The sequence below is a fragment of the Eublepharis macularius genome, chromosome 14 (assembly GCF_028583425.1).
Source record: "Eublepharis macularius isolate TG4126 chromosome 14, MPM_Emac_v1.0, whole genome shotgun sequence".
NCBI lineage: Eukaryota > Metazoa > Chordata > Lepidosauria > Squamata > Eublepharidae > Eublepharis > Eublepharis macularius.
In genome coordinates this window covers 49,864,404-49,885,080 of record NC_072803.1, presented here as the reverse complement: position 1 = coordinate 49,885,080, position 20,677 = coordinate 49,864,404, and the positions used below count along the sequence as shown (strand labels likewise).

General features: G+C 45.4%; 1 protein-coding gene across 1 annotated transcript in view; it reads right to left on the bottom strand.

The window, feature by feature from the left end:
* Nucleotides 1–20,677, bottom strand: part of LOC129342305 (syntaxin-binding protein 1) — a 72,034-nt gene that overhangs the window by 40,131 nt on the left and 11,226 nt on the right. The window contains exons 2-3 of the mRNA XM_054998002.1: nucleotides 2,736–2,785; nucleotides 159–240 (exon numbers count right to left, since the gene is read on the bottom strand). Of these exons, the coding sequence (XP_054853977.1) occupies nucleotides 159–240; nucleotides 2,736–2,785 (132 nt within the window). The remainder of the gene's footprint in view (nucleotides 1–158; nucleotides 241–2,735; nucleotides 2,786–20,677) is intronic.

The window sequence follows — 20,677 nt, the reverse complement described above, 5'->3', positions numbered from 1 at the left end:
AATTTTTTTTTAAATTGTGCTACTGTTTCTGGGGAGGCTCTCTCTCTTCCCTGCACCTGTTCAGACCATCTTTGATGATTTCCACGAAGAGAGGAAACTGAGGGACACGGACAATGCAGTGGGAGCAAGACGGGGAAGTCTCTGATTGCTCCACTCACTTGTTATCCCCTCAGTCATGATGTCAGTCATCTTGCAGCAGGAAGAGAGCATGCGCATGCTCAGCTGATCTACCACGAGTACCTGAAAGAGGAAGAAAGGCAGGGAGGGAGCTCACAAAGAACAGGCCAGTACTTGACTTGGTGTCTAAACTAGGATTTCAACAAATCCGGACTCAGAATACCGAATTTAAAAAAAAAATCAGAATTCCAAATGGATTCTCTAACCTGGTTCAGTTATATTAGAGAAATTCAGTAAAACTCGGAGAAATTAATCTAGGGGCTATCTGCGTCTGGGGGTCATTTTTCAAGCAAACTTCACCAAATTTGGAGGGAACCTACTCCCAACTATCCTCTAAAGATTTCCTCCTGCAAGTTGCATATAGATTGGACCCCAGGGGTCAATTTTATGGGCCCCCAAAGAAGGTGCCCTGGGTAAGCCTGACAGAACCAAACTGAAAGGGCCCCCCTCAAGCACCAAAGAGCCCCTGAGCAATCTGCCCGGCCACTTTCCATTGTTCCCAAAGATGGGAAATTTTCCAAGTTGTTTCCCAGGGGCACAAACACACCGATACAAGGCTGTCACAGCCAAGGCATACTCCCAAATGCAAGCTTATCCCTAGGAAAGTGTAACAGAACCCAACTGAAACAAGGGAACAAAATCCCCCAGAACCAAAGTGAAGCAAGAGCACCAACATCACAACAGAGAACCACATCCATTCCACCTAAACTGAACTAAAGCAAGGGACACTGTTGCAACTTAACCCAAAGGAACCAGTGTCATTCACAGCAGCCAGGCACTGGGTTCAGAACTGAACAAAGCAGTACTCAGCCACAAGCACAAGGCAACAGCAGGCAAGCACAGTTGTATAAGCTGGATCCCACTTGGCCTCAGGCTGAAAGTGAGGGCCAAACTACAAGTGACCAATGACACAGGTTGAACACTTGTCAGCTTCCCTCAAGTTTTGATGGGAAATGTAGGCAGCTTGGCGAAATGTTGGACAAGTGACAGTTGAAAAGTCCCTTGGACAGCAGTCGGAGAGCCAAGCTGCAAGACCAGGATGCCTACATTTCCCATAAAAACTTAAGGGAAGCTGACAAGTGTCCAACCTGTGTCGGGCGTCACTTGTAGTTTGGCCCTCAGAGTGAGGAGTACTTTTGTGAAACCCAAGTTATCCTCTCTCTGTGCAGCACCACACTGGCTCAGGGCCTCGAGGTGCAAGATGCGCAGCTCTTCATCACCGGCCATCCCTCCCACCCCTGTAATGAGGAAAGTTAACATTAGAACAGCGTATTACATAGTACATAACACAACAGCCTTCTCTAGCTTCATTTAGGTGTTTCTGTGGGTTTGCTTCTGCACATGGAGGCTGTTTTCACACGGCCACACCCCTGGAAGATCGCACGAAACAGCAGAAAAGCGTCTTCCTAGCGCAATTTCCCAGCACAATCCCATTTAATGTCGCTTTTTCTGACATCATCGAGTTATTAAAGGGGATCGTGCTGGGAGATCGTGATAGGAAGACATTTCATGCTGTGAGTTTGCACAATCTCCCGGGGGACGTGTGAAAACGGCCAGAGTATCACTCATATTTCTACTTTCCTTAACTCTCTGAATCTTTCTATCCTGTCCCAGTGGCAAGAACAACATTTCTGGTGCCACCGTTCTCAATTTTCTGCACAGATTTGTGCCAACATAGGATAGTTTGGGGCATGTGGGGGCTGGGGGAGGGGTCCAGATTGGAGTGTGCATTTTATGTTGTACAAACTGGATCAGCTGTCCATCCTGCTGGCTTTCTACCTAACTTTTAAGTCTTGGGAAGAGCATTTGGACCTCCCTAACACTCCAAGCACATTGCCTGTGCTGTAGTTTGGTTCTGTTGGGCTTTCCCAAAGATGGGCTTGCCTTTGGGAACATGCCTTGCACTGGTGGTTTTGTGCCCCGAGAACTGCCTTGGAAATAGTCTCATCATAGGGGAAGAAGGAAATAGTCTCATCTTGCCCCAGTGTGTTTCTGCAGTGGGAGTCAACTGTGACTTTTCCCCATAGGAAACAATGGAGTGGCTGGGGCCCCATAGCACTGGATCCCGGGGTCCAACCTACATAAAACTTGGGTGGTCTTTAGAAAACAGTCAGGAATAGGTCCCCTGCAAATTTGGTGTTTGGTTGAAAAATATCACCCCCCAGCCCCCTGGATAGTCCCAGATAATTTTCTCTGTAGGGAATGATGGAGAGTGGCTGGAGGAGACCTTCTTTGGGTGCCAAATCCAAATTTATTCAGTTAAAACATTCGGAACACTGAATTTGATTCAGTATTTTCTAATTTCATTCGGAAAAGCCAAATCAGCATAAATTCATTTTTTTTCCTGAACCTGAACCACACACCTGTAGTCTAAAATGAACCTACATTTGGCATGGCCTCCTTCCTTGTTACCCCATAAACAGACAGCACCTTCATGTTTAAACAACAAGAGAATATTCTCATGACCAACCCACAATTGTGATGTTTTTTTAACTCAGTCTGAAATGGCCGTCATATTTTCATACTTTTACCCATATCCCTAAGGGCAAGAAATGTACCTTCCATTCTCCCTTCTTCTTCACCTTCTTTATCACATCAGCCATTATTTCTGCAAAAGAGGGACAACAAAAATAAAAAAAATTAAAATAGTATAATTAAAAAATATTCAAATTCACATCCGGCAGCACCATTCATCCAGAGAGTGGTTTTGCCCCTTGGCCACTGCCCTTCGTCTTCTGCTTACAGCACCTCCCAATGTTAAAAATGCCCAGAGAAAAAGTTTTAAAAGTTTTGTACAATGCAACTATGGATGTCTTCATGAGATTCAAAGATGGAAATAAACATATAGGGCTGCAAAACAAAAACCTTACTACAGCCTACCTCAAAGGCAACGAATGAATCTTCATCCGCTATCCTCTCTGCAAAGAATATTCTATAGTTGCATGAACGTTCAGCGTTTGACATTCAAATGATTTTACAGAAGCAGACAGTAGGCTATACCACCACACTTGTAGTATCAGCCAACATTTCACAGGATACATGCAGAGGAGCCTCAGAGACTGCACTTGGCTCTTGTTACCATCATTCATGTAATCAAGTATTACATTTTGATACCTATGCTTGAAATCAAATTTGGTTCTCAAAACCAAAATTTATAAATTTGAAGAATTTCAACACTTTTGCAAACTTTTGTTTCAACACTATTTTATCCATTTTTAGGATAGCGAACCGAGCAGCTGGGGAAGCTCAGATAACTCTTTGCTAAAATATCCACAGCTTTTAGTAATGCTGCAATCCTTATTCACACTTACTTCATTATTAAAAATATTTAATATGTTGCTTTAGGGTATTGACCCCCCCCCCATCCATGCACAATAGCTCCCCAAAACCATGCAAGCTAGACAAACGGAGGATGGCATGATCCAAACCCAACAGTCTCACATACACAACAAACCAGCAACAAAGTAAAATCAAATTGGATCCTATTAAAATATTCTCACCAATAAAAAGATCAAACTGTCTCACAATCCTCATTCAAAGTAGCCCAAATGCTTGCAGAAAAGGAAAATTAGCAGACAAAGATCCAGGCCTGGCACAGGCGAAGGCATTCCACCATCTTGGAACCAATACCAAGACGGCCCTGACATATGCCACCACATGCTAAAACTCTGTACACATAAGAAAGTAGGGTTGCCAGGTTGCTTAAATCCCCCAACGGGAGACTGGGATGTTGGCACTTACCCTGCACCGGCTTTGGAGTTCTCCCTCACGTGTGCACACAGCATGCGCATGCTGCTGGCATGCATGATGATGTCACTTCTGAGAAGTGATGTCATCACGCGAGTCAAAGGGCAGCCCAGGTGTGCATGCGCAAGCTCCTCAAAGGGCTGGATCACCCCCCTGCGGGCCTGATTCGGGCCAAAACGGGCCCATTGTGGGGTGCAGGAGCGCACCGCGGTGGGGCGCAGGAGCAGCAGGGCACGGGGGTGCACCACGCTGCCCAGGGGTGCCCCCCCCACTGGCCAGGTAAGTGGGGGTGTGGCAAGGAGGTGGGAGCAGGGGATCCCCTGCCCCTGGTGGAGGAATGGCAAGCCTATAAGAAAGACTAGTCTAATGATCTTAGCATCCACGCTGACTAACATGTAAGAGCCCCTGAGTAAACAAATGGTATAACAAGGTATGGGAACATTTAGCTCTTGAAAAGATCTCAGATAGCTTGGCAGATCCAGAACCTCATAAATCGGGTTCCAGCTTCTTTGACAAGTGGTTTCCTTTAATTGAAAAAATGTCATTCAACTCAAGTGAACCAAAGTATTGAAACAACCACATTCTTTGTATGATATTATTGTATTACTAAATCTTTGCTGTTTTCTTCTCATCCATCTCTTTCTAGTTTGATATAATATATAAATAAGAAATCTGTTATATTGCCATATTATTAGTTAATGTTTATATATTTATTTCTATGTATATTTACTTTTTATATATGATTCAAATCTGTAACAATCACTTAAATGGTTAAATTTGTAATGTTCAGATGGTATCGCTAAATAAAATGGTTTTTAAAAAATGTAAGAGCCCCCGAGCAAAGAAAGTCTTACTTCTGAGTAAGCATGCACAGATCACACGGTAAAGGCTTTTCCAGCTATGACCGGATGGCAAGGGAACTGTTTTATCAGTCACAAAACGAACACAAATCAATAACCCACACAGTAAGAGAACACTAAAAACTGAGTATTAAATAGCTACAGAACACCCAAGATATTACATAAAATCAGCCGCCAGTGCCACTACAGGAAATATGTCCACTGTGCTTTATACTCAGAAGGCTTCCTTGATATCATTTCTAATATTTCTATTAGTCTTCATCTGAAGAACCTCTCACTGACTCCAGCGTTCTCCATTGCCTTTTCTTATTTCTGGGACACACCTGATGCATTAGGAATTCCAGTTTTATTATTCCATTATAATTTATTATTTCCATTATTCTAGTTTTCTATTTCATACAATCCATATGCATTTTCCTCACAGCTTTTTAGTTACCTCAGTCCACATGCACCTTTCTCTCTCTGTACACCACTAAGTATTTTTGCTTTGATAAAACCTGGGCTCATTCAGAGGGGGAACACACAGGAATGCAGTTCCAGCAGTTCCCCAAAGAGGACACATGTCAGGTGGCCCCGCCCACCTGACTCTTGGCCATTTGGAGCACGTTTCGGCCTGCATTGGGGCCAAAATGGCCTGGATCGGACCTCTGATGGGTGGTGGATCAGTGTCCTGGTCAGCAGCGGCCAGATCCTGACCATTTTGGGCCCCTTTTCAGCCCCTTTTTGCCATTTTGGGCCCAATATCGGCCCTGAATGGCCAGGATTGGGTCCAAAACAGCCAGGATAGGTGATGTCAGGGGGTGTGGCACATGCAAATCAGTTAATCTAATGAAACACTTCCGATGATGGCAAGGGGTGTGGCATATTCTAATGAATTATGCTAATGAGTTCCTCCAGCTCTTTTTCTATGAAATGACCCCTGGATAAAACACTGCAAAAAAGCAATCTTGGGGCAATGTTGGTTATATTTATATTCTTTGTGTGTGGTATTTCACTAATGAGCAGGAAAACATACACACACTGGTAATTAACCACCAGTGATGGGGTTGGAAATTTTTCCAATGCTACATTTTTCCATGGAAATGTGTCCATCCCACATATATAAACATAGTTTGTTTATCTGTAAATGTCAGGGTTGTTATGCTACAAATCAGTCATGTCAGATATGAGTCAGGGACTAACTCCAGTGCTTATATATGGTCCATGATTGTACATGGTGCATTTGCTATCTTTGGCTAACATTATGTAAGTTTTGCAGTATTTAAATATTTAAATCTGAATAGGCAAATTTTCAAGAAACTGTTCCTTGGAAACCCCACATTCCGGTAACTAGGAAATGGAGACTGGGAGAATGTTGTATGCCACTTTGGGTCCCCGTGAGGGAGAAAAATGGGGTATAAATAAAGTAAATAAAAGAAATAATAAAAGAAAAAGATGTACACGACTAAAGAGGAGCAGCACTTCATCAGAGAGAGAAATTCCAGAAGAATAAGTAAAATGGGCTAACTCCTATTGACGGCAAGCAGGCAGAGAAAAGGCTAGTGAGAGAGACTGTTCACAAGTAGGTAGAAGGTTATGGCCCACTGGCATGTTGCACCAAATGTCAGAGAACAAACAGGAAGGGAGGGAGAAAAAATGATAGAAGGAATCCACAGTAGAACGTGCCCAGTGTAACTGCGGTGCCATCCTCCAAAGCTTGCCTGAAGCCACACATCAGTGCGCTGCCTCTCTCGTGTTCAGTACAAAGGCTCTAATCTGACAAATGAAGGAAGACATTAGATCTTCATTTAGAAACAACCGGCTTGAAGTGGCTCCTTATAATCCCAAGCAAATCACATTTCACCTCCCATTTATGGAGAGTTTACGTAAGCAGAGATGGGAACCTTGCCCCAGGCCTGGCTAACTAGATTCATGCCACTTGCACCCTCTTCTTTGGCCTCTGACAGGTGCTCCCAGAAGGATAACTTCCAAACAGTATTTGCTGCTGAAAAGAAGTATTTATAATTTTTCCTCAGGATTGGGTTGTAGAAGAAGTTAAGATGGAACAAGAAAGATTCACAACAATGTTCCATTACATTTGATAGGCATCACAAAACAGCACACACAGAAAAGGAACAGTGGGAGGGAGCACACATGCCCCAGATTAGCTAACATCAACGTTAGACACCAGAATTAAGGCACAGTCTCTAAAAATATACAGAACTGGCTATGTCATGGTAAGCATAAATCAAGTGATCACCTCAACAAAAAAAAAACCCTGATAGGTTTTAGTTTGATGTTCCCAACTGCTACAGCCTAAAGTAGTCTTTTTTTCTAATCTTAACTTCAACAAGAGACAGCTTAGATTTTATCTTAGCTGGACACATTTTTATCTGAATCAGGCAGTGATCAAAAATACTCCTGACATTTTAAGGAACTTGTACTTGGGGTTCCCATTCCCTTGACAGGGGTGAGAGATCCCTCACTCCCAGCCTCTGCCACCCACCACCTCTCACCTGGCCAGCGGGGGAGGGGGAGAAGGTGCAGGAACGGATCTTAGAACCCCACAGTGTGCTCCAGAGCACTTCCGTGTTGCCATGGGAATGGCATCATTTTCAGCACAACGTGGAAGTGCGGGGTTGCACCAAGGAGCTGATTCAATAGAAATTGGCCCCCAACACTTGATTGCGGGCCGATTTTTACCAAATAAGCCCCTAATGTGACCCATCACTTCTGTGTCTTGCTGGGAATGACGTCTTTCCCAGCATGATGCAGAAGAATTCCAGAACATGAACATGAGAGAAGTACTCCCGTCATGCCCCCCATGTCCCCCCCCCCATTCCCCACTTTGAGCCCAGGGGGACTTGGCATCGCTACTTGTATTTCATGCACCTTACACTACCTAATCTATTTTTCACAAATTCCAAAACATGCCCCCAGATTTTTATCTGTCTCTTCTTGCAGCCTTCTTCTTCCTCTCTAAGTGTTTTGCCAACATTGCTATGCCAAGAACAAACGTACACTTAAAAAGCTGAGCAAAAGAGATGTGTCTCCAAGACTGTGTTTCAAGAACCAAAAAGTCAGGTATTACCATGAACAGCTACTGGATAAATGGACTAGTTGCATAGAAGAGAACTGGAGAAATTGACTAGAGGTCTCCATGACTGCTGGACTCTGGTGCACAAAACCATCTACCTGGAGCTACCACCATCTATACAACTACCATAACCTAAGCTCTCAGCCTGTCAAGAGATTTTGTTTGGAAACCTCCGATACTTAAATGACTACGTATGGTGACATCAATTCTGGTTACACTGGAAGCGACATCATTGTGTGGGGTTGGGAGTGCATGAGCCCTTCACACCAAGGCTGAGTCTTAAAGAAATGTAGCCCTTTGGAACAATTCTTAAAGAATTGGCCCTTTGCACAATGCTATTACTTCTGGTATAACCAGAAATGATGTCATCGCATGGGAGACTGTGTGCAGCCATTTGCTTAGGCTACCTGGTAATGGGGGGTGATCTCTGGGCAGCCTAACTCCTCCTACCAATCTCCAGTGATCACTGGGCAGAGAGGCCAATCACCAGAAGTTTGCCTAGTACTGGCAAGCACCTAGCAAACCGAAGTTCACCTTGGGCCAGTCACACACACTCAGTCTAAACTACCTCATGGTGTTTTGACTATAAAATGGACGGAACCTATGGTGCACTGATCTCCTTGGAGATAGTGAGACAGAGTCCATTCCAGATCTTTTCAGATGGACAGATGCACTCTTGATTCCTAAATCCTGCGTACACTCTACCACTCAGCACTGCTCTAGAACAGAGATGGGCACGATCCAAAAAAAATTAACAATCAAGCTGATTGTGGATCGCCACCGGCGACGATCCCAATTTAACGACCCGCACCAAGCATCTCCTGTTCCCGATCCGTGGATCGTGGATCATGGAGGCAAAAGCGGAGGGGCGCCCCGCTGTTCCCAGCAATACAGGAACGGTGGGTGATGCCAGCGGCATCTGTGTTTGTATTTGGCCGTCTGTGTTTGGCCGTCAGAGCTGCCTATCAGGGTTTGCAGGGATGAGATTGGAGTGCCCATGGCTACAGAACACCCCCCTTCCCCCTCCCTCCCCTGGGTGTCTTCTCCCAACTGGTGACTGCTTTGCTGCTCTGTGGTTGGAAGGAAGCCCTGCTGATCAAGGAAAGCTGGGCTTCCACTGGGGTTTCCAGGGCGACAGAAGGAGGGCAAACAGAGCTCAGGCATTCCCCTGGCTCCGTTGCCAGGGAAATAGATTGCTGGCACCTGAGTGTCTGGATCCCCGATCTGAGCCCAATCGCCCTGATCTAGGCCCCTCCCGATCGCTGGATCGTTGGCCGTGGACGATAACGATCCGCCGGGTCACGATTGCACGATAGCCATTATCGTGGGTTTTTTTCGATCGTGATGCGGATCGTGCCTATCTCTACTCTAGAATCTTCCAGATCAACAAACTGACTTTTGATTCTATGGATATGGCCTAGGGATTAGGGTTGCAACTCCAGCTTGGGAACTTCCTAGAAATTTGGGAGCAGTGCCTGGGGAGCGTGGGTCTTAGGAAGTGGCAAGAGTTCAGCAGGGATATGATGCCACACGGTCTGCCCTAGGAAGTTGCCATTTCCCCCCCAAGGGAGCGTATCTCTGTGGCCTGAAAACAGGGATCCCAGGTGCCAGCCAGTGGCAGGAAATCTCCCGGTGGTTTACCTGCCTGGGTTTCCAGCTGCCTGGAGATCACCCACCACTGGAGGGCACCCTGGGAATGCGCACAGAGCGCACCCTCCCAGCAGCCGCGGCAACATCACTTCCAGAAGTGATGTTGTTGTGCCAGCTACAGAAGTGCTCCTGCGCTTCATTTGGGGCTGATTTCTACCACAAAGGGGCTGGTTCTCAAAGAATCTGTCCCACGCAGAGCGCAAGACCACTCCCACAGCTGGTATGATGACATCACTTCCGGAGGTGACATCATCTCATCGATGTCGGGAGTGCATGTGTGAAGAGTAGATTCTCGGTAAGTACCGGTCCTCCCCTCCCTCCAGGAGGGTACAGGGACCTGGGAACCCTACTTGGAGATCAGCTGTAATTCTAGGGGAACTCCAGGCCCCACCTGAATGCTGGCAACCTTACTGAGGGCATTTTCACAGAAGAGCAAGCTTTTAAAATGCACTTTGAATTCTTTCTGTCTATTTTGCATTGTTGTAGTTTAATAAATCTTTTAAAAATACCCCCCAAAGAAAAACAATGTATGAATTCTGTTACTGCAGGACAAAGCCAGAAGGGAGCTTTTTAAGAACAATAAACATAATTGTAGCCACTGTTAAGTTTTTTGCCTGGCATTCTTTGTTCTCCACCACTTTGTAATGCAAACCTTTCAAAGCAGCACCCGTTATATAAAGGGTGGAAACTCCTTTCTGTTCAATTCAACAAATACCTTCCTCAGCCAGAACTGAAGAGAAACACTCCCTCCCTGCACTTAGGTCTGTCAACCCCAAGTTGGGGAATTCCTGGAAATCTGGGGATGGACTCCAGGGAGGACGGGGTTCGGGGTGAGACGTCGGCAAGGTATGCCATAGAGTCTGCCTTCCAAAGCAAGTCCTCTGTGGCAAATGTCTTCTAGGCCTAATCTCCACAGGCGATAGAATGAGGATAGAGGACCCCAAGATGTCAGAGTAGACTGTGCCTCCTCAGATTGCTGAGGAAGGGAGACACGTGCCATCCTTTAGTGTAAGGAACCAGGAGTCCAGTGGCACCTTAGACACTAACAACTTTTACAAAAATACAGCTCCCTGCAAATAGAAAACTAGGACATCACGGTTCTCAGCTCAGCCTTCAGTCTGCTTTGCTCATTTTCCACTTTCAGGACAGGAACCTTTTTTTTATACACAAGCAGACGTTCAGAATTGTCTCCCTCCTCCAGTTGACAGATGGCAGGAGATAAATACAGTAAAGAAATATCAACATGTGATGCTACTGTACAGTGAATCAGCCCATTGGTCCACTCAGGTCTTTATTTATTGACTTCATTTATACCCCACCCTTCTCCACAAAGGGGACCCAAACAGTTTACCTCATTCTCATCTCATTTATTCTGATCTGCAACAGCCCTTGGGGTCACACACAGGGAACACTCTTTCACCTGAGATCCTTTAACTAAAGATGCCATGGACCTACTGCATGAAAGCAGGCACTCTACCGTGGAGCCATGGCCCCAACCTGCAGTTGGAAGTGGTACAGTTAGGGGTGCCAGCCTCCAAGTGGTGACTGGAGATCTCCTGGAATTACAACTGATCTCCAGGTGATAGAGATCAGTTCCTGTGGAGAAAATGGCTGCTTTGGAGGGTGAACTCTATGGCATTATACCATTCTGAGGCTCCTCCCCTCCCCAAATCCTGCCCTCTCCAGGCTCCACCCCCAAAATCTCCAGGAATTTCCCAACCTGGACCTGGCAACCCTAGGTACAGTCCAGTCAGTGATCTCAGAACCACCTCATTCTGCATAGATCTAGCTTCCAAAGAACAACAAATGCTGCCAATGCTCCTTTCCATTTCAAACACTACTGCAGGGCAGGGCTTTTTTTCAGCGGGAACACAGTGGAACGGAGTTCTGGAACCTCTTGAAAATGGTCACATGGCTGGTGGCCCCACCCCCTGATCTCCAGGCAGAGGGTAGTTTAGATTGCCCTCCGCGCCGCTGAGCGGTGCGGAGGGCAATCTAAACTCCCCTCTGTCTGGAGATCAGGGGGTGGGGCCACCAGCCATGTGATCATTTTCGCCGAGGGCAACCCACTGAGTTCCGCCACCTCTTTTCCCAGAAAAAAAACCCTGCTGCAGAGTATCAGTTTTGTATTGCAAGGGTGCGAGGATCTGTATCCTCTGCTATGTCAAGCAAGAAGAGTTCCACTCCCCTGCATAACAGAGAAAGCTACAACAGCAACAACCAGACACCTAAAAACTGAGGCCAGTTCTGAAAAAAATGGAGTTCCAAGTGAGTCTTTTTTATGATGGTCTCCTTAGCTATCTTTTTCAGAAGCTGTCAGGGGGTAGGATTGGGCAGGACTCCCCCTACCTCTCCCCAGTATTTAAAAATTTTATATGATCAACTCTTGGAGGCAGAAAGGGGGGTGGGGAGGTATCTGCTTCTGCAATCCTACCCTCCTGTGTGTGTTGATCATATGCCATTTGAACAGCCATACAGGACTGTGTTCATCCGAAGTCCTTGGACATAAACCTACTGAGTGAGATAGTGAGTTTCATTATGTCTGGTGAATACATTACATTCTCCTTTTTCTAGGCCAGATTCTTGCACTTTAACAGCCTGAGGGGCAGATGTTCAGAAGTACTAGCAAAATACTACATTTGCAATCCTGTAAGTTTCAAAAAGGCCTTAGCCAAGGTTGGAGGAAAAAAATCAGCTGTCAGAAATGAGAAGTTTCTCACCCCGTCTGATGTTGATTCCTACAAATTCTCAGGCTGCTGGGAATCTCTCACAAGCTTACAAATAAACCCAAAGTGATTAGACAATCAAAGCTTTCTGTAGCTTGTCCATCCTCATACACTTACATTACTCATTTGCAGACATGTAAAAAAGACGGTTTAAAGGCGACCCGGTCTGTCGCAATTAACAAAATTGTTGCTTCCCCTAGTCACCTGGAGGAAACTCCTAACTCACCCCTGAGGACCAAAGGAGTAGGTATGTATAAGCTACTCTCTCAAAAGAGGAAATCAAGAAACTGCACAGCTGGGAAGACCACCTCCATTGCTCCAAGAAGTCCCACCTCCCATGCAAAAGAAGATCTATTGTTTTTGTAGGGGAGCAGACGGGGAGCCTTGCTGCCCTCATCTAGCAAGCCAAAACTAGAAGGGCTACCTAGAGTACACATTTGGGTAACGAAGTATGTTCATTAGTCACTGCATTAACAACGTAACTTGAGAATTCCTGAGGAGACATCTATAGCTACTTCCTATTTGCCTACTCAGGGGAGGCTTATTGGGCATCTCTCAAGGCCCTATGGCCATTGGAAGGTGCCAGCAATTGCATCCCCCTCTCCCCACCAGGTGGTGGCAGTACATCTATCTTGGAATCCTCTGCTCTGCCCTCTTCTCTTCCCACCTTCAGCATGCACATCACCCACCACAGGTGGAAGGATCAACTCCGCCTCTTCCTTCAGAGATAATGAAACGGATCTAGAGATGCATCAGCGAAGGCAGATGGATTGTGAGTTTTTGCAAAATTTCTCCACCCCTCAGCAGAACCTTTCATTCCTGAGAAAGTTGGTTATCAAAGTCACAAGACAAGACCGGCACAAATTAATTCCCACATGGGTTGAGGAGCTGAATGAAAGAGGAGAAGGCCTCCCTCTTCAGAGCAGCTAAGCCAGTGGAAACTACAAAGTAGAGATACTGCCACTAGGCCCCCATACTCAATGGCTGTGAGCGTGTTAATATTCACAATTACCACAGAAAGCTTCTCCTAAGCAATGTACTTCTGGCTGAAGCAGCATCCGAGGTAATAGAGACCACAAGTTTTACTATCTATAGTAGACTATGAAATCGGCAGAGTGGGAAGAAAAGATCAGGAAACAACAAGTGCTGGAAAGGAGAGGTCAACCATATATTCCTCTGGACAGAGCCCATTCCACATTCCTTCCTCCCCCACCAGCCAGGTAAATGGAGGTAAGGGGTGGAGGGTGAAAGCAGGGAATCCCTGCCCCCACCAGGGGCAGGGGATCCCTAGGTACAGCACGTAGCCCCACTGGTTAAAATTTTATTTTCATGTTTAATCCTAGCAACCTGGGAATTTGAACATTTTCTGTCTAGCCCCCAGTCAGGACCTGCCTTGACCTAGGAGGAAGTTTCCTCAGCCAAAGAGGAAGAGTCCTCAAAGGTGAGGAGTCTACATGGTTCCAGAAGCTCCCTGTCCCCGAGAGCCTCCATTGGAGGACAACTTTTCTTGACCGCAGAGGACTCTTTGACAAGAATTTGTGGAACAAGCAGATGAGGGACCTCTTGAGTGGGCCCATCCACCTCCAGCTCCCCCCAGAGTCTCTGCCAGAATCCCATGAACAAAGAAGGCAGAGAACCGAGCCAAAACCTGGATCAGGGAGAGGAGTACATGCTTGCAGCTTCAGGCATCCGACGCGCTCTGTCGCTTGCAGGAGGGCAGCACCACTTTTTAGAGTTGTTGATTTATTAGATTCCTATGCTACCTCTCCAGAGACCTGCCTGAGGCAGCTAACAATTAAAACAACAGAACATCAATATAAAAACAAGAAGCTATTAGAAGAATTTTGCAGTGGTCCCAGCTACAAGAGCCAATTTGGTGTAGTGGTTAAGAGCAGCAGGACTCTAATCTGGAGAATCAGGATAGATTCCCCACTCCTCTGCTTGAAGCTAGCTGGGTGACCTTGGGTCAGTCTCAACATTCTCAGAGCTCTCTCATCCCCATCCACCTCACAGGGTGATTGTTGTGAGGATAATAATGACTTTGTAAACTGCTCTGAGTGAGTGTTAAGTTGTCCTGAAGGGTGGTATATAAATCAAATATTATTATAGGAACAGGCAAGGCAAGCAGCTCCCTTTTAAAGGTTTTCAGCTGAGCTCTGAAAAGAGAAATCATGCCCTCAAGTCATAGTTGGCTTATGGTGACCCCTAGTGTGGTTTTCATGGCAAGAGACTAACAGAGGTGTTTTGCCATTGCCTGCCTCTGCAACCCTGGTCTTTGCTGGAGGTCTCTCATCCTATTACTAACCAAGGCTGACCCTGCTTAGCTTCTGAGATTTGACAAGATCAGGCTCTCCTGGGCTATCAAGGCGCAGTTGAGTTCTAGACTTTGCTAAATCAACAGCTCTCCAACTGGCTCCTACCAGTCCTGGAGAGCTCCCTGCAGCGAGGTGCCTGTTACCCAGCTCCGACCGCAAGGGACAAACCTGGCTGGGCCTGTTCTTCCTCCCAATTCCACATTCCTGCAACTCCTCCCAGGCCCTTGCAGCACTGGTTCAATTCTCGCTCCTTTTAAAAAGACTACACGAGCCTATTAATCCCCATCATAACCCAGCCACAGCAAATCAGCCAGAGGGTTCCCATGATAGGCAACTGTATAAAATGCAGAAGTAGATGAGAGTAAGAGATTCAGTTCCTCTGCAGCAAACCCGACCTGGCCCAGTCAGCCGTCTCCTGTGCTGCGCTCGTGAGCCTCAGAACTGCACTGCAGCACCACTGGAGTCATTCACAGCTTCCGGCTCAGCAAGCCCGTTAAAAATTCACCAAAGGGGGATGGGGGGTTGGGTTGGAAATTTGGAGGATGAGATTATAAGGAACAGCTCGTTCTATGTATAAGTTTGAAGGCATGAAAGTAGAGGCTTCAAATCTTTTCTCTCCCTCCTCCCAACCAAAATTCATTTTAGGTGTGGGGGGGGGGACTCTTTTAAAAGGGGGGATTATCTTCTCCTAAAGTAGTGGAGGATAAAAACCAGCTCAGCCTTGGTGGGATACGGAGAACGTTCAAGAGCAACTTGATACCAGATTGATTGAAGATACTTGCAAGGAAAGGTAAAGGGGACACAGGTAAATTTTAGTGGTGTTAATGAATGATGCTTTTCCTGCACTGAGACCATGGGAATGTGGGAACAGTACTTGCCCCCCCTCCCCAACCACCACCATCATAGGGTACAAATGGTTTAGATGACAAGTGGCTTTCAACATCACGTACAAGTCATGTGCCAATACTTGTTGTGTGGTGTTGTCAGGCTTTTTGTCTTAGCACTGGTTCTGACATGCAATGCAGAAAAAAATATTGTTCTCACATCCTAAGGCTCTGGCCTGGATAGCCCAGGTGAGCCTGATCTTGTCAGATCTCAGAAGCTAAGCAGGGTTGGCCTTGGTTAGGAACTGGATGGGAAACCTCTAACAAAGACTAGGGCTGCAGAAGCAGGCAATGGCAAGCCTCCTCTCTTAGTCTCTGGCCATGAAAACCCCACCAGGGGTCACCATAAGTCTGCTATGACTTGAGGGCACTTCACACACACACACACACAGCCTGAGAGTGTACCTTCCATTTACTGTACAGTGCACCAAAAGCCGTATAGGATCCTAAATGCCTTTTCTGCTCACGGAATAATAATACAATAATAACATTCGATTTATATACTGCCCTTCAGGACAACTTAATGCCCACTCAGAGCCGTTTACAAAGTATGTCATTATTATCCCCACAACAAAACACCCTGTGAGGTGGGTGGGGCTGAGAGAGCTCCAGAAAGCCATGACTAGCCCAAGGCCACCCAGCTGGCTTCAAGTGGAGGAGTGGGGAATCAAACCCGGCTCTCCAGATTAGAGTCCCACACTCTTAACCACTACACCAAACTGGAAGAGGGACACTGTGTTTTTTGTGGATTCCCCCTTACTGCAGCCTCCCACCCCACAGTTTTCCCCATTGAGTTTATATTGTTTTTCCACATAGGATAGTACATATAACAACAAACTTCAAGATTTGAGTCCAGTGGCACCTTAAAGACCAACAAAATTTTATAACCTGGAAACCTTGTCAGTCTCTTAGGTGCTATCAGACTAAAATCTTGCTCCTCCCCTGCAGACAAACACAGCCACCCACCTGAAAGAAACTCCAAGTAACTCTACCACTCACCCTTCCCCACTCACAACATAGCCCATCAACAAGAGAAGAAAGTAAGAGCAGCACAAATACAGGCAGAGGAGAGATGAAAATATAAAAATAAACAAGTAGAGCGATAATGGAGGGGGGAGGAGACAGTAATGTGGGTCCAGCTAAGCAAGGAGTGGAGAAGGTTCTCTGCTCAAAGAAGTACCAGAAAACTTGCCAGATGGAAGTGGAGGTCTCAGAAGCTTCACGTTTGTTGTATGCAATTCTTCCCCCTATGTAGAGATCTAGAGTATCATTGACCCAATCATCCACAGAGAGAGGAATACGAAATTTCCAGTGCTGCAAGATAATTAGGCTGGCAAGCAGGCTGCTCTTTGAATCCATAATGTGTGATCTTTGGGAAATGCCCATGGAGATGATATATAGCCTAGGATTCAATTATTTTTATTTAATTATTTATTTATTATATGTATAGTCTGCCTTTCTCACTGATATTCAAAGTGGATTACACTGTGATGCACAATTTGGTAGATATTGCACGATTAATCCAAGATGTAACATCTTGCCAGAAGTGTGCACTGTTGGGGCACCCCAAGAGCATGTGGACCAGATTGGGTCTAGGTGTTTCTAAGATTTGTGCACATGTAGCCTTTCCTCACACATGAGTGTTTTCAAAATTACTGTCCTTTAATGGCAATATAATGTGGCACAGACTCTGTTTTCAGAAGGAAAAACACTTTAAGCCCCAGAGAGGGTGTGACTTAAGTTCTAGGTTCACACACAGCTCATGATGGTGACCAACGTCTATGCAGAACTCCTGTCCATACAAATAGGTTGTCAATCCAGAATGGTACAACTGCTCCATTCATCTGAATTCCAGCACTAAGTGGCAACATCAGGGGAAGGCCATGGCCTCTAACAGTGTGATCCTAGACAGAGTTATACCCTTCTAAATCCACTGATGTCAACAGGCTTACAAGGGTATAACTCTGCTTAAGATTGCATTGTATGTTGGCCCTCCAGGGCAACTATTTTGGCCAGTATATGAAATAGGACACCAGACTAGATGGACCACTGGTCTGATCCAGCAAGGCTCTTCATCATCATCATCATCATCATCATCATCATCATCATCGTCATCAATAATAATAATAATAATAATAATAATAATAATGTTGTTTATAGTTTGCCTTTCTCACTGAGACTCAAGGCGGATTACACAGTCTGAGATTAGTACAGTCAATATCAAGGACGTTTCCATAAACAATGCCATAGGGAAAATAAATACACGTTTACAAAGACATAGCATTAGCAGGAATCCAATACAGAGTTGAAGAAATGCTGAAACAGATCATAAGCAATACTAGGACTGACATTGGACAACATGAAGCACAGGTAGGTCATAGGAGCACATATTTAAAACAGATAGTACTTAAGGCATCATAGTGGTGAAGCATCTGAGTCCCCCTCCCTACAATACAAAATGCAGACTTTAAGTCATAGGGAGATTTTTTTTCAAACTGGCAAGATTTTGGGGGCGCTGAGTTCAACAACCAACTTTCCATCGGTGTGATAAGTTGGTCAAACTGCAGAATGCATGAAAACCATTTGAACAATCGCTGCCCCCATTTCCTTTCCTTTGAGGGCGATACCTTGTTAAATGCTGGTGATGTGTTTCTACTTTCTAGCATTGCCATTCTTCAGAGTTCAGCTTCCTCCCCAGCATCTCTACAATGTAAATCTCAAAATGAGTGGATGGATGTATCTCGTACCTAAGAGCCAAACCAGAGGAGGTGCCTGCAAGCTCCTCGGCTGCAGCTACATGACAACAGTTTTCCATTTGCAGCAGCAACAGAACATCTACTGGGGGGGGGGGGGGTTCTGTGCTTTCCTTGGTATCCCCTTGTGCCCACCATGGCCAGCCCCTGCTCACCGCCAGAGGGCTTCTCAAAAACTGTAAGTATATTGCTACAGCAATATAGGAACTATTTTTTTTAAGCCAGCAAAAAAGGCCACAGATGACACAGTGGGGGGAATGGCATGGAACTAGGAGATTTAATAGTGAAATGGCACCAATGTGGTTGGGGAGCTCCAAAAATCTGCACTATCCTACCCCCATGTACCACAGAGCAAGTTTAGGAATGATTTCAGGAAAGCAAAGGAAAAGCCATAAGGTGGACAATTGCCCAACAATGCCATCCTGACAAGACAAGACAGAGACGGTGTTGGTTGGGAATGCCAAGATCCTGAAGGGCATGGTGCTGCCCACTTTATAATGTAATGGTGTCCAGCGGCCTCAGTTGAGATTAGGGGTGATACTGGATCCAGCTTTACTGCTGGAGAAGCAAGCTGATGCCGCCGCAAAAAAAGCCATTCTACCAGTTCCACATAGCTCAGAATATGGCCCTTACTTTCATTCAGCCGATCTGGTCCACATAGATCCACGCAATGGTTACCTTGGAGCTAGACTACTGCATGCACTGTACATGGGTCTGCCCTTAAAGACAATGCAGAAACTCCAGCTGGTAGAGAATGCAACTGCTGGGGTACTGTTTATTTATTTATTTTATTTGACTTGTATCCTGCCCTCCCCACGAATGGGCTCAGGGCAGCACTAGGCGCCATCTGCACATCACTCCCGTTCTGCAGATAACGCATTACTTACTGATCAGTAACTGGGAAGAATTCAAGATTCTAGCCATCACCTACAAAGCCCTTAAAGGAACTGGACCCACCTACCTGCAGAAGTACCTCTCCTGCTATGCTCATCTGGGCAAAGCCACCTGAAGGTGCCACCATTTTCTGTAATGGCTCCCACATACTGACTCTTGAGAAAGCCCCCACACTTGCATCATTTCAGAAAATGGGCAAACCATCATTGTTCAAGAGGGTATTCTTGTAAAAGGAGTGGAGCTGCAGTGAAATGGATCAGCACTGGAGGTGACTTCTCTTTGAGATAATGTTTTCCAGCACTGTCCTGTTGCCTTAGACAGTTATGTTGGTTTGATTCAAGTCCAGTGGCACCTTAAAGACCAACAAGATTTTCAGGGTATGAGCTTTCAGATACTGTTTCCAGATTCAGATACTTTGTTGGCTTGTGTTCTTGCTGTTGTTTTCCAGTTCATCAACCCCGCCCCACTGCAGCATTTTGTTTTTATTAAGAATATGTCATCATCATCATCATCATCATCATCATCATCATCATCACCACAGCCCAAGTTTCTAGCTCTCATGATTTCAAGGGCCAAGATGTTCTACCTGCGCTTCACGTTGTCTAATGTCAGCCCTAGAATTGCTTATGTTCTGTTTCAGCATTTCTTCAACTCTGTATTGGATTCTTGCTAATGCTATGTCTTTGTAAACTTGTGTTTATTTTCCCTATGGCATTGTTTATGGAAATGTCCTTGATTTTGACTGTACTAATCTCAGACTGTGTAATCCTCCTTGAGGCTCAGTGAGAAGGGCAGACTATGAAGGAAGGAAGGAAGGAAGGAAGACAGACAGAGGCTCCAGAACCTTTGGACTGCATCACTACCCACAAGAATGGTGAGTTTCTGGCCTTTTGTAAAACAGGGGATTACCACCAGAACACCCTTCCCAATGCAGTTGTGATCTCTTGTCATAAGACCAAATTCCCAAAATGTATCATATACCATAATTTCTTTAATTTTTTTATTTATGTTATTTATACTCCTCCTTTCTCACTGAGACTCAAGGTAGATTAGACAGTGCAAGTAAATACAATAAATGGCTAGGAGATTCAATAAACAATACAGTAGGTAATTCCGTTCCAGAATGCTGGGGGAATTATGTTGTGGAGCTATTTTTTATGCCGCTGAACTTGGATTGGATCTTGTGATTCTATGATTTTATTGTTTTATTGTATTTATTTGTATGCTGTAATCCGCCCTGACCCCACCCGCGGGGAGGGCGGGCTATAAATTTAATAATAATAATAAGCAGAAATCTGACGCAGAGCTGAAACAAAGCATAAACAAATTGACATGACCTATTAAATGACATGGAGAAACTATCCTTTAGAAGCATAATTATAACAAAACACAATACGCAGTAGTATATTCAACAGTCCCTCTCCCTACCATCATGTCATGCATTCTCTTGCCAACTCCTGCCAATAAGGCATCTCAAGGGCAGGAAATGTATGATGAGATTGGACGTTTCAGGAACTGAAAAATCACAAGGGAAGGTTGGACACAGTGTTGCTATTTGTGTGCAAGAACCTGCAATCTCTGCCAAAAGATAGACA